The 14733-nt window shown below is 41.1% G+C and overlaps 1 protein-coding gene across 1 annotated transcript; it reads left to right on the top strand.

The window, feature by feature from the left end:
- Window positions 1-4394: 4394 nt before the first annotated feature.
- gas1a (growth arrest-specific 1a) lies at window positions 4395-6589 on the top strand. Its single transcript, XM_028415356.1, has one exon. The coding sequence runs from the start codon at window positions 4986-4988 to the stop codon at window positions 5760-5762; it is 777 nt and encodes a 258-aa protein (XP_028271157.1). The 5' UTR covers window positions 4395-4985; the 3' UTR covers window positions 5763-6589.
- The last annotated feature ends 8144 nt before the right edge of the window (window positions 6590-14733 follow it).

A 14733-nucleotide genomic window follows, 5' to 3' on the forward strand; every position in this document is an offset into this window, starting at 1 on the left:
AATTGAACACTGGTGACTTAATGGGCAGTGTTACCTGACACATCATCTAGTCATGGAATGATATAGCAACAAAAAGTCTATGTTAGGAGCGAGGGTCGTCAAGAGTCTGGGCTTCAACAATTAACTGTTTATTTTTCATGACATTAAATACATTTTAAAAGGAAAACCTTCCCATTCTGCCACCATGAAATTAGTGACACACAAAATGCTTAATGTGAAGTATTAACAAGCAAAATGACTTTGCTATTGTAGTGTTGTTCATACACCTTTTGGTTGATACCAAGCTAAATTAGGAGGAAAATATATGTGCATATTGATCAAAGGTAGGTCAAAACAACACTAGCATATTGAATATTGCACAAAAAACAACGTTGTGCATCTTTAATGTACTTTTTCCATGCATCTGTACATTCTGTCCGTGGTTTTGGCATGTTTTGTGTCTCCTGTAGAGATGATCGTGCAGTGGACTGTGTTAGAAGGGTCAGAAGGATCTCTGCCTATTTGACATGATGGATGACTTCAATCTTACTGATTAAAGGAACACACCCCTCATAACACTTCATTTAACATTTTACCCATTTAGTAAGATTATGAAGAGGGGATCCACCGACTCCACTACTACTTGTAGAGGCTTTAAAGCAGAGGAAAGGAAGTTCCCACACATTTCAGTGGGTGGTGTGAGGCTGATTTTGTTTTTAGGAACATTAATTCCCTTAAAATAGAAATATATACATATATATATATGTTTTAAGTTGTGCTGTTGAGGGATTTTCTTATCTTGTAAAAAAAGCAATTTCCAGGGATTCACAGCTTTTATATCTATTTTAGAAGTGCTAAAAATAGGTGGTCTACAGCCATTAACTGCCATTTTTAATCACTTTTGCATCACTCTGCTGTTCCAAACCGAACAAATCAACACAAATCCCCTGGAAGAGGATGGACGAAACAGAGGCGAATTAATAGACAGACGTAAGGAAGGAAATTAATACTTAATCTTGTTTGGTTCTGTTCCAAATAACTTATCTCTCGCCATTATCGCTTCTCCGAAATCCAAAAGAGGAAGCAATTTGAATGGATAGTTCCTGCCAACTCATTTCCTGGATTCTAATATTTCCCTTTTCAGACAGAGCAGTGAAGGCCCCACTGCTGCTGACCCACTCTTCTGGGATTCAGGTCTTTCAATAACTAAGGAAATCCTCACAACACAACTCTCTGTACACTTCAACAACAGCCATCCTTTGTCCGCTAATGAGCTCAGATCTGGCAGCTCAAAAATATCCTAAATATCAGATATGCCTTTTTTTAGAGCAAATATAAGCACAAGAAGAAGCAAAATTGGACACTAGACCTGCTGGCCTACGAGAGTTAACGTCATACATATGTAGAACAGGTATGATGTTCTTCACAAAACTCTACTGAGCTGTGGATGGTTTTGATATCATTTAGTTTGTCACTTAATTGGACTGTTGCGCCAGGAATTTGGGTTTAATTGATCCTTCAAAGAAATAACACTCAGCTTTTAGTGCAGCACATCTGGTTTAAGCACATTGCAGCACATCTGTTGGCAGAGAGGAAAGTGTTGCATGATTCACTCTTTTTTTTCTACTTCTGTAAGTGTTTAGGATGAAGGATTTTTATGTGGCTGATTTTTTTTTAAGGGGCATTTTCTTCTAGAAATCTTAAAATCTTTATGACTGAAAAGTGAAGTAGTTATTTTATTTACACGAACGCTGCATAAATGAAAGAACAAGTCATTTGCTTGGATGGCGCTGCCTCTGGTTTGTGTTACAGTTGTGCTAAAAGCACTTGAAACAATGAAGACACTGGTGTTTGAACATCTTTTGTTGGAACACACAGTGTTTCCGTTCTTGTAGTGCTGCAGGGGGAAAGCGGGAGAGGGGACTCCTAAAGGTATTGAGTTCCCTGTATCCATCATTTTTCGACGAGTTGGGACCTTGGAGTAGCGCCAGCAGCGTCTGTGCTAGCCAGCCGTAACTGACATTGAGTGCATTGTTTGCAGTGGGAAGCTCACGGCTGTGGCCTAAAGGTACATTCCTGAGATCAGAACGCTGTTTGAAACACAAACAGCCTTTGTGCCCTCACTGCTCTCCTTCCCTGACTCCCTCATCCACATCAAGCCTCAAGACCTAAACTGCCTCCTCTCGCTCATGTGTCAACATGTGGGCTATCATTTTACTCACACCCACACAAGTTTCTCTCACACACACACACCACATACACTCATGTAGTGGATGAGGTCCAGCCATTTTTTTTTTTTTTCAGAAAAAGTTGTAATGTCAAAAGTGTGTTTTGCAATATTTGTTTTTGCTTTAGTTTTCATACTAATCAGCTATTTTAAGAGATTAATTTGAATGTAAACAAACACCCATTTTTGTTAATAAGGACATTTACATGTACAAATCTATGAATCTATTTAATCTAATTAGATTGTTAATATAACCAAATCCTTTATTCTGTACTTTATGGTGTCAGTTATGAAATAAAAATCCTCTAATCCTCAAAATATTTTACTGTGGAAATTAAAACTATTGAAAGCAGAAATTCAAGATAATTTAATCACACACACACAAACAGAACTGGACAAGCGAAGTAAAATTGCATATTTTGCTGACATCCATCAATTATGTCAAAAGATATTTGCAGCAAGAAGATTATAAACAGAAATATTTAAATGGCTAACCTCAATTTTTGGTCGGCTTCCCTCACAATTAAGCAGCCACAGACACTCTTGACTCTTATTAAGCCATTATGAAATGAAGACTTCATTGCTGAGGATGTGTGGTGTGAAGTTGAATTAAAAAAAAAAATCACAGCAGCTGCAGCGAAAGCACAAAACATGATCAAGTAATCGCCAAAACACTGACATCAATCATTCATTGAAGTTGAATGGATATGGCAATTAACCAGCAATTCACCAGCTTAACATATGACAGCATACAGTCTATAGTGCAGTGAGGACATTTCACTGTAATGAGTGATTATAATGAATGATGTTCTCTGAATGCCCTATTATACCTCTGGTTAATCTGCACTCAACCGCTCTGCTGAGGAAGAGTTAATAGGATGATTAAATCAGTGAGGATGCTGCACAGATCATTAGCACCACAGGCATGGTGATGTGGAGTTCAGTTTATTATTGTGCAGCAGTGCTGTCACACTGTTGTTATCTGTTATCTGCAGAATATGATAGTGTTTACAGGGCTGTCATGATGGGCTGCTGTAGAAACTACATGAGACTACATCCCACCCTCTCTCCTCTCACATCCTGTCACTTGGATTTTTACCAGTGGTGGAGGAAGTACTGAAGCTTGGTACTTAAGTAAAAGTACAAATAACCAGCAAAATACATACTTAAGTAAAAGTAGAAGTGCTACTTCAACAATCCTACTTAAGTAAAAGTCTTAAGTACTTTTAAATGTACCTAAAGTATTTAAAGTAAAAGTACTCACGCACCGAATATATATTACTGATTTCCATTACAAAGGATATATGAAGAGGTTAAAATAATCAAAGAAATCATCTTAAAATTAAAATTGACATTGTGTAGTTAATTTACATTTTCAGTATCTTTGAAACGTACCCAGAACCAGCTATGGACAGGTCTGTGTGTCATGAGGCAGGCTGTGGGCATCAAGTGAACAGAGAGACTGCTAACTAAACAGGCATTCACCATTTTTACTGTGTAAGTATTCCTGCTGTAGATTCATGTTATGATTCATGTTAATCAGACAATGGATGGAGTTGTTAGTAAAGTACAAATAGGCCTACATAAAAATGTATTCAAATACTGTTACGAAGTACAAATACTTAGTTACATTCCACCACTGATTTGTACATAATAAATACTTTAATATATTTTAAAAATAAAAAAAACTGTGCTTATAGGTGATAAAAGTAGAATGCCTTTTATTGTCACTATACACACGTACAATGAGATTAAAGTGAGAGTTGTAGATCTGTAAATTAAAATATGTCAGAAGCCATCTCGCTTGTGGGCAGTATTTGTGTCTATGTAATGTAGATGGGATAAAATAATCCACACTAAAACGGATATTAAAGTGGAAATATAAATATCTTCAGATTATCACTGTCCAGGGTCATTTAAAAAAGTGATAAAAGTGAAAAAGGAGCACTTAAAACTCTCACACACACTTTTTTTTTAAAAAAAATATATCATTTTACACGGAGTCATGTCCCTGGTTACTTCTGAGAAGTGTTTTCTTTACTCTTCATCCCTCCTCATCACCTTGCATTTCTCTACTCCGTAGCCCTCCCACCCCAAACTCCCGCCCATCACTACGTAGAACCCCTCAACAAGTGGCCAGCCAATGAGAGGCTCTTCTCCAATGTATGGAGAGGGGGGCTGAAGAACAGAGACACAAATGCTCAAAGGGGAGAGAGTCGAGGACCACTTTGCGACCCACAGGGCTCGTTGTTTTCCCCATGTCCTATTTGTTTGCACTCCGGTGCGCACAAGGAGGACTGTTTAATGATCCAGCGCAGTCCACCAAAGGGCTCTCAGGACTTGTCCGGTGCAGATCCGCTTGGAGAGGGGAACACAACAAGGGGGATCGCTGAACTGGAGGCAGTTGTTTCATGAACTCAGAATCACTGCGATGGAATAAGACGCTGCAGAAACTCCGCTGCTACAGTCGTGGGGAACTTTTGCTTTTTGCTGTGCCTTCTACTCCTTTAAGTTTTTTTAGTTTTCACTCCAATCATGTACGGATAACGGCGGGTTCGCGCAAAAAAATCCGGCTCAAATGGATCAGCACTGACGGGGTTTATATGGAGCCGGGATTACACAGCGCAGTGCCAGCCTGTTGAACGCCCACACACGGGCCTATCACACACACACCATCTGCCTCGGAATAAATAACACTCCACAGAGAAGACATCATCCATGGAAGTGGTGGACATATGATCACTGCTGTGAGTTGAAGGGTTTGTTGCAGCCGTTAACAATGGCAAACTCTGGCGCAGTGGTTCGGAGCGTCTGCGGAGCTGTTTGGCCTCTCGGTTGCGTGCTTTTGTTTTTTGGCTACTTCTCCTTGGCTTCGCCGCCCCACGGTCGGCGGCTGATATGCTGGCAAGCCATCATGAACTGCCAAGCCGAACCCGAGTGCAATTACGCATATGAACACTACACTCGCGCATGTGGCCCCGTCCTGAGTGGGGAGAGGAAGAAGTGCCCGAGTCACTGCATCTCCTCGCTTGTTCAGCTGAATATGACTAAAAACGGGCCGGCTCTGGAGGACTGCAGCTGCGGACACGATTCGTTGTGTAAAAACACCAAACGGGCCATCGAGCCCTGTCTACCCAGGACTACCAGCACCGGCTGCACGGAAGCCCGGCAGCAGTGCGAGAGAGACCGTCAGTGCAGCTCCGCGATGGACGATTATTTGAACTACTGCGGGAAACTTTTCAGCGGAGCAGTGTGCACTAACGCGTGCCGGAACGTCATAGCGAATATGCGTAAAATACCGAAAGGTCAGCAGCTGGACACTTGCATGTGTGACGGGACGGAAAGGCCCATCTGTGAGTTTGTGAAGAACAGCATGAAGGCGCTGTGCTTCGACAACCCTTACATTGATGAAGAGTACAGCGGGTCCGACGAAGATTACGGAGACCAGGATCCGGACTATCCAGAGGAGCTGGAGAGCGGAGCCTTAGCTCTCACAGCGGCGCACGGTGTTTTGACCCTGCTGGCATCCATTTTGGCTCTGTTACCCCTCTTTTAATCCCCAGGTTCATAAACTGCCCTGACCATTGTCCGGATAAAAGGCAGTCTAAACTTTTGTCACCCATTGAACCGGTACTATTGTGAAAGGTTGGACCCTTAGAGGACTAAAGGAAAGGGTGTTTGACGCACGCAGGCCTTCTTTGAACTGAGCTTTCCACCCTGAAGGATATCAAAACAGGATACATCTATGCAAATGACACCATAAAGAAACTCTCTGAGCTCCATGCTGCTCTCTTATCCTACCACTCTCTGCAGATGCTTTGCTTATATGTGATAAGCTCAATAGGATTGTCTGCTTTCTCTGTCACACACAGAGACACTTGTTTTGGTAACAATTTAATCAGTATAATCAGTATATGCTGTGCACTGCCAATCTGTGTTTTCTTTTTTTTTTAAAAAAAGGTATGGACTGTTTTATAATGCCTGACAGGCCTTTTGCCTTTTGGCACCAGGCTCTCTGATTTACAAGTATTTAAGGTTGGAAATTCATGAACTTGTAAATAGATTAGGAGTTAAAGTGAAACAGTAATTTATTATGTGCCACCTATAGTTACATCCAAATCGCCATCATGTGAATAAAGACTGAGAATTCCAGCTTTAAAGGGAAGTTATTGAAGATAGTGTACATTCATTGTATATATGTTTATAGCCTATATATAGATGTTTTTTTTCCCAGAGAATCTTCTATGTTTTAGGCTATGAGATGATTTATTCACTGCCTAGAGAAAGAAATGTCTAAATCCACTGTATGATTGCCTTATTGATATACCTTTATAGAAGGCATAAAGGAAACTTGAAGATATTAAATGGAGTTTGAGTACTTTGTTGACTGTGCGTCCTTGACGGTGTTGTGCCTCAATTCAGATGGAAAGCAAAAATGTCTTTAACACATTTTTTGTCTCTCTCATTTTAAGGTTCAGTGAAAGGTAAATAATACTCTTTGCTTTAATTAGATGGATGTTGGGTTAATCATGACGAGCCAGTTTCTTTACGTCTGCATCTATACGAGTTAATAAATGTAAATCTGATCATAAGTTGACACACCTTTAGTGTTTTGCATGATACAAAAGGTCAAAGTGAGGCAGTGTTGCGTTTTATTTTACTATCAAAACAAACTCATTGATAATACAGGACAGCTTCTTCTGCTGACTGATAGCCTAATGACCTGCAATGTCTTGATTTAGCAGCCTGTTGTCAAAAGCAACTGTCACCATAAATCAACAAACCCCCCACCCCCCCACCCCGCCCCGTGCTGTACAACAATTTACAGTCTGTTAAAAGCTCAGCCCGTACATATGTTTTTTAAATGAATATTTATGTTTCCTTTAGCCAGTCAGAGTGTTTAGAGTGTTTTTTTAAATTATAATTTGCATAAAAGAGGCTTTATTATGCTACAGGTTTAATGTTATGGATGAAATTCTATTTATTTCCATATATTTGTTCAGCTGGTGGGGTTATAACATATTTACATGCTGTACAGAAACTCTTGTTTATAATTCAGACTGTGGATTATATTGTGGTAATGGACTTATTTAGTCCTTTATTTACACACTAATTTATGCAGGAATTTAATGGTATGTAATATGGTGTTAGAATAAGTATGTGCAGAATTACAATTGGCAGGAGATACTGCCGATCCCTTCTCTCTTTGGTCGGCTTCAGGAGGCTTTAAATCATTGATTTGCTGCAAAATGTTTTATTAGATGAGGGAGGGGGGGCAAGGGCCCTTCAGCTGAATGGATGGAGGAGAAGTCGAGTGGTATCTTTGTCATGTTAATGTTAAGCACATAATAGTTGGGTAGCACAATGGGGAGGCACTTCATTCTTTCAGGCCGGTGACACCTCTGGAGAGCCGAGCGGTGGGGAAGCATGTGGGAACGATCTGCTGCTGCTTGGGTCTCAATCCTCCTCTGTAAGAAAAGGAGAAGAAGAAAACGCATGACAGGCTTGGTGAGGGGTGAATGTGGACTTACACTCCCCTCTGTTTGTGTTACATTATCTTTTTTGTTTTCTTTAGTGCTTTTATGCTTCAGGAAATTAAAAAAACGGGCAACTTTAGTCACATTTATTTTATTTTACCACACATAACAGTAAAAAAAACTATAATATACAGTTTGTAAAACTTTTGATCATTTAAAGCTTAACGCTGCATATTTGCCGAAGGTAAAAAAGTCCTCTTAATCCTGTGGCTCCTAAATAAAATACCTCGTCAGTTTCTTGCAGTGCCGGTAATGCGATCCACCGTGCATAAAGCTTTCCAAGCAGGAGAATAGCTCTGCAGCCGGGCCTGTCCTCTTCCCCCCTCCTCTTCCTTCTCCTGCTTCTTCTCCTGCTTCTTCTCCTCCTCCTTGTCTTTCTTTTTGCCTCATGCATTTGTTCAGGCAGTGTTCAGTACTTATAGAAAGAGCACAGCGTGCGTTGATTAGGTTATAATAATGCCCAGTGTGTAAATGGATGAATGAAAAAAATAAATCTCACAAAACTGGCGTGCTTGTCATAAAATGAGGGCCTCAATACATCTCATGGTGTTGTGCTCACACTGTGACTATATTTGGGAGGTATTAAAGTAATATTAAATATATAGAAACCACCATAAAACATGCTCAGACTACAGCTGATTTTGTTTTAAAAAGCCTCCACTCTCACAGAGAGAGTGTGTGTGTGTGTAGTGGTGAGGGTGGCTTTGGGTTTGATTTACAAACTGTGGCTGTTTGTGTTCCAGCTCTTTGAGCGTGTGTAAGGTATCTCTGCCATCAACTTTGCTTCAGTGAGCTCAGTTCACTTCCAAGCTCCGTTTCTTTGGCCTCCTGAACAAAACGGCCCACACTTCACCCCATGCAGATCACTTCACCCCTTCACCCCATGCTTATCACAGCACAACGTTTACAAAGGTGCAGCTCTCTGAAGTAATGATACTGGTGGTTTGACGCTCAGGCAAAGCAGCTTGTAATGAGATCTGTGAAAAAAAAACCTTCATTCCTGTATGTTAAAGCAGCAACAGATAAGTTAGATAAGTTTCCATACTTAAAATGTAGAACTCTTTTATTACCCTCAGGGATACATGGAATATTTCACCTTAGCCCTACTTTTCCTTGCTGTGTTTTCAGTTAAGTCCTGGCATGAGTTGGGGTTGTGTTTTTTTCATAGAGAGGTGAATACAGAACCTGTATGGAGCCTATTCAGCTGCAGCTAAAACAAGGTGCTTCAGTGGAATTTAAAACATATATGTTGTTATTTATATATGTTTAACCTTTTTAAAGGTTTAAATCTCTATATATTGTATGTCTAATACTGGAACCTCCTCCCCTTTAATGCACACGCTGACCATATTTCTCACAGGCATTTGTTTTGGCCTTGGCTCCATGCGAGGTTGTGCAAAAAGTGATGTAGAAATGGCTGGACAGTTGGAATGGCTGAGACGGAGGAGGAGGCACTGAGATTGAAAGTTCATTTGAAAGGATTTGGAAATAATCCCCTGAAGTTACCACAAGGTATTTGATGGAATGGGCTGCACCTCGACTCCCCTCTGTGCTCTTTCCCCCTATAGCTTAGGCGCACATTTGTTTAAAGGTATATGTGTATGTGTGCTGCTGGTCTAGTTGTTCCCTTGTCATTTTTACTTAAAATATGTTTGTTGCATTGTGAATTATTTCAGTTCCTTAGATGATGTGCTTCTCCTCCTTGCCCGTGCTCAGGGATATAGGGCTCTGAATTCATGTGCCACTTGCAGGAGACGCCACTGACACACCATATAGCAGTGATCATTGATTTTGCATCTCTCTCATTAGCAGCTTTGCTGATGCCAGGAGACTTTCAAGAAACCCTTGTTGTTTTTCTCCTTTCGATTTCAGCTGCCACTTTGATTTCATCATGCAAGACCTCTGCTGAGTTCACAACCCTTTGAAATGAGAAAAAGGCCTGTAATCCAGTTACTCAAGCTGCAGCGCGACTCCTCGGGTCCTGAGAGAAAACCTGCAGCACTAATCCCACTGTCACCAAGAGAACGCTTTGCTACCTGACTGTTTGTGGCAGCCATTTGATATATTCGCTGTTTAAAATGTTGCTGTTGAGTGTCTCATAAAGAGGGTCACAAAGTGTTGAACACTGGTTTTGTTAGTGGTGCTGCAGTGCTTATTTAGCCGGTGTAGTGCTGGAAAAATCAAAAAGGCGGTGCAAAAGGAAAAAAAAAAAACACACACACTCATAGTAGTTTAGCTGCAGAAGAATAGATTGTCTTTGGTTTCCTAAAGGATAAGCCTGCAAATACAGTTTTCCTGTTTTATTTATGACCTGAAGGTGTTTTAACAACAAAACAATGAATATTGAAAAAAGATTAGATTTATTTTTTAGCTTGTTACCAAAGGTGGTGTGTGTGTGCTGCTATCTGTGGCTGTGAAATGTGGACGAATTTGTGCAGTGTTGATAACACACTTGAAGGGATGAAAACACGTCTCAGGAGAAACATTTGCTGTATGATGAAATTTTCGTGCTAGCTGCAGGAAAAAAGTGTCTCATTGTGAGAGAAATTGGATGCAGTTGCCAGTAACATAGGAGAGAATAAACAAATATAAAAAGAGACTTGTACTGTGAGACACTGCAAAACTGTAGAAATGAGGACAATTTTTGAATTTACAAAGACAACATTGGACTTGTCGTTTCAGCCAGTGCTCCATAATGAGATTCGTTAAATATAGGGTAGGAGATTTTGAAAACTCAGTGAGAGTCAGCCAGATTTCTAAAGTACCTGAAGACGAGCTGCGGTCTGTGACTTCGGCCATCATGCACGTTCCTCTCTGGTGCGCGCAGAGCAGGAAGAGAGTGAGAACCAGCCAATCCTCCATGCAGGGTCCACCCGGAGGATTGGCTGATGTTTTCAGCATTTTATAGCTTCCACAGATGATTCATATTCTTCGTTTTAATGCAAAACTGCCGAACTAATTGGTTGCTATCGGATTGTAAAGAGAAGTTACACCAATTTAACAAAAAGTGCATCAGAATGAAATCTCCTACCCTACCTTTAAGACAATGACCTAAAATAGTCAGTTATTTCAGGAGCAGTGAAAGTGAAATGATGAATTAGGCTTATATGTCTTGACGAGTGGTTCATTCTTGTGTTTACATGTGTGGCAATAGTCAGTGCTTGATGTCAGACCTGTAAATGGGATACTCCAATTCCAAATTGGGAGCATTGGAAGTTCGGTTGGGCTTTTCAGTGTAGAGTTTGATCATTGGATGTGTTTTCTCTGACTGCTTGTACTTCCTCCTATGGCCTAAGGATGTGCATGTCGGGTTATTTACTGAATGTTACTAAATGTTAAGCTCGGGATGAACTTGCATCCTGTGCAGGAAGTAAACCACCTCCTGCCATGTCAGCCAGGATGAGGAATGAGGCGCTTCGAGCTGTCCTATGGACAGATAACTTATTCAAGCTAGGCATTTTTCCATGTGGGATCTGCCAGAATTAGGCAGCTGTTCAAGAGTTTATACATGTATACATGCATCTCAATTGATTTTATGACAGAGGCTGTTTTACAGTTTACTCTAGGCTGCAGTTTTCAAGCCTGCAGTAGAGATGCATGCCCAAAAGGTGCAAGATTTTAAAATATGCAAATGTCACACCAATACTGACCTTAATTATCAGAGTCGAGATATTTCTATGCATGTAAACATTTTCAGCAGTTTAGAGCTCTTTATCTTTGCTGTCAGGAGCAGAGTTTGTATATATGGTAACTTCTGGCATAACTGGAAATACATAAACAGAACCCAACAACATAATTAACTGTGAAAGTACAATAAATGTCTGAGTACTTGGCAGCATCAGGAGGTATCGATCAGCCCTAACTCTCCACGGACATACTATGGTTATTTTGTGCAGGAAATTGCTGATTTATGGCTCTTTAATTGAGGTGTTTAACAGTTTATTATGCTCCGTCTGCTGGGCTGCAGCAGCCCTTCAGCTGCTTTGCGGGCATCGGAGGGGGTGGGTGGGGGCATTCCCAGCATGTTCACACATCGCTGGAGGAGCAGGAGTGTTTGCCTTTCACTTTGACCACAACACAAACAACTTCACCCACAAATAAACAAAACACGAGGAAGGGGCCACAAGTGCAGCAGGACCCAGTCCAAGAAGCGCTCAGACAACGAGCTGGGGCCGTCCAAGCTTGTGTGCTTGTGTTTGTGTTGATATGCATGTAGGTTTGGTGTGTATGCAAATGTGCAAGTGGAAGGAATGTAGAGGAATGCAGGTCAGTTTCATAGCAATGTGACTGGTGAGATTTTTTTTTTTTTATGTTTTCTCCTGGCATGATTACCCACACCCTGAAAAGCTGTGCAGTTTGGAGGGGCCTCCACAATTTGAGGAAGAAGAGGAGACAGGCAGAGGAAAGGGGGGAGGGGCAGGGACTAGAGACAGAGAGAGAGGAAAATACAAAACTTGCTGACACGGGGCATAACTTAATTTCCACGGTAGGGGGACAGCTGTGCAGTGTAATCTGCCATGGCAGCCCATTCAGACTTCAATGGCAGGCTTGACCCGCCAAGGAAAACTCCAACTGCAGCCAGCCCCTTCTGAGTGAAGGAGGTGGTGACCGGGCCACCATTTATGGGCTTGTCTTAAAGAAACATAGCCCTCTCACTTGTTATTGATAACACCCCTCAAACACACACACACAGACACACACACACACATCCAATGCAGTGGGCGTCTTAGCTGCTGCAACATCTCAAGAGGCTACATGAATTTTTAGAAGGATCGTATTGCAGTCGTTTTCCTGCAAATCAATCCCATATTCCTCATAGTCTGTCTGTGTAAAAGACACCAACAAGCACAAGGCAGCCTATAGTACCATAGCTGCACCACAGTAAGAAATTAACTGTTTATTTTGCCGTTTATTCTGTGAAAATCACTGTAGAAGACTGAATCATATCTTCATTTCTGCAGCGCAAACATGACAAAGGTGTCAGCCTCCATCTTGTTTTATTTGAATACATTACCAAAATTGCAACAATATGTATTAATTAGTAAAATTACAGAAAATTTAGATTACATTTTTATTTTGTTTTGGACCAAATGAGAATAACTGTTGGCTGTAACCACTTTAGTTCTGTAATAATTGTTTAAAACTATCATACTGATTAACTTTAATGGCTGTGCCATGGTACTAAAAACCAATTGTTACACTGATCTTACACAAATTAAAAAATACTCCTGCACAACAAAATGGCTTATCTATTAACCAAACAGCTAAACAACACAAAATATAAGAACAGGATATGTGCTTTCACCCTGAAATGAATAATGAGGCCGTAGCTTGGGAGTTGTGGGGAGTTAATAGTTTGGCAGTGGAAGTCAATAGGGGCCGGGGTCTCACTCCATTAAGCTGACCCCCAGGGCCACGTATTCATCCCTCACACATTCATTTCCTCTTTTATGCTCCCTCTCTTTTCACAGCAGAGGGCAGGCAGCAGTGCAGGCCTATGCAGAACAGCCTCAGTACAGACTGTAGGTCATAAATATGTTGTTCAGTGTGTGAGTTGATGTGGCTTTGTTAACCAGAAACACAAATCTGGGCCTTGAAAGTAATGAATTAAATGGAGGCATGGGACAGAAGGAGCTGTGAAAGGTGCTGAGTTCTGTCCCTCGACGTGAACTTTGTCTTTACTCGTCTTTTTGTGTATATGAGTGTGTTTTTATCCCGTCTATTTTTTTCCTGTCTAGTTTTTATCCGAGGCTATCTCTGTATAAACTCCTGGTTTACACACAGATTCCTAAACAACAATAAAACTTTATGTATTCAACAGATTAGTAAATGATCCATATAAGCTCAGTGTGTCATTCCAAACACTGCTTCAGATCTCCTTTCTTCCTGTTGTGCTTCCTGCAGGGGCATTTGTAAACATCTTGAAGAGAAATCCCTAGAGCAAACACATCCGAAAGCCTTCAGCAGGCTGCACTTCACCCCCTTGGCTGAAAGAGGTTCAGAGCAGGGGACGTCTCTGTTTGAAGTCCAACAAGTGGCAGTAAAACAAGTGCTGAGTGCAACTTGGAACAGAAACCAATTACTTGATTTAAAGGGCCACAGTTAAAGTAAACAAACATCAGACTTTTGTTTCTTTAGGTAATACTGGTACCATTTTCTCTACACAACAACCACTCATCTGATCTCCTATAAAGCAATAAATAACCATTAAAAGTATGAGCATTGAGAGTTATAATTCAAAGTCAAATCGTGTCCTAAAGCACAAAACACGATGAATCTGTAATAAACTGGGCTGACATGAGCTAAACACATAATGAATAATCCCATTTGGGCTGCAAAGGAGCTCCACACAATGGTCCAGTTTACCAAAGCTACTGAGAGCAGCACTGGTGATTCAGGGTCATTAATAAAGCTCTCTTTGTGCTGCAGTTCAGGATGGAGCAGGAAGGTTTTCAGATGCATCTGCATTGTTTGGGGGCGACAGATCGAATCAGGAAAAAAAATGAGGAGGGGAGACATTTCCCTTTTTTCTTCTGTAGTTGTTTGTCAGCTTGGTTGGAAATAATACTGCTCGTATGCCTGTAAACAAGTGATGATGCGAAGTGAGTCACGCATGCACCTGAACGTTTAAGAAAGAATGAACAACCAAGAGTCAGGACTATGCAGGCCAAAGTAACAGTGTAAACATCCAAAGCTATTCTGCTCCTTTCCTGGATCATATTCAGACCCCTCCACACACACACACACACATACACATGGAAATCCAGATTAGCAGCTCTCTAGTAAAGACAGAAAGCTGAGCGAGTCTTTTCCTGAGCTGCTCGTATGTCATGTTAAGGACACTGCAGGAACAGCAGAGGAAGGCGGGGCGTGCAACGGGGAGTTGGTAATGTCTGGAGAAAGAAACAGATGAGTGTGTGTGTGTGTGTGTGTGTGCTCTGGGGGGAGGGTACTGCTCCAGAAGCAAGACTTGAGAGTGAAAGTTTGGTA

The sequence above is a fragment of the Parambassis ranga genome, chromosome 9 (assembly GCF_900634625.1).
Source record: "Parambassis ranga chromosome 9, fParRan2.1, whole genome shotgun sequence".
In the NCBI taxonomy this organism is placed as follows: domain Eukaryota; kingdom Metazoa; phylum Chordata; class Actinopteri; family Ambassidae; genus Parambassis; species Parambassis ranga.

What these genes read in the sequence shown, in the direction of transcription:
- gas1a (XM_028415356.1), top strand. Translation starts at nt 4,986, where the DNA reads ATGGCAAACTCTGGCGCAGTGGTTCGGAGCGTCTGCGGAGCTGTTTGG.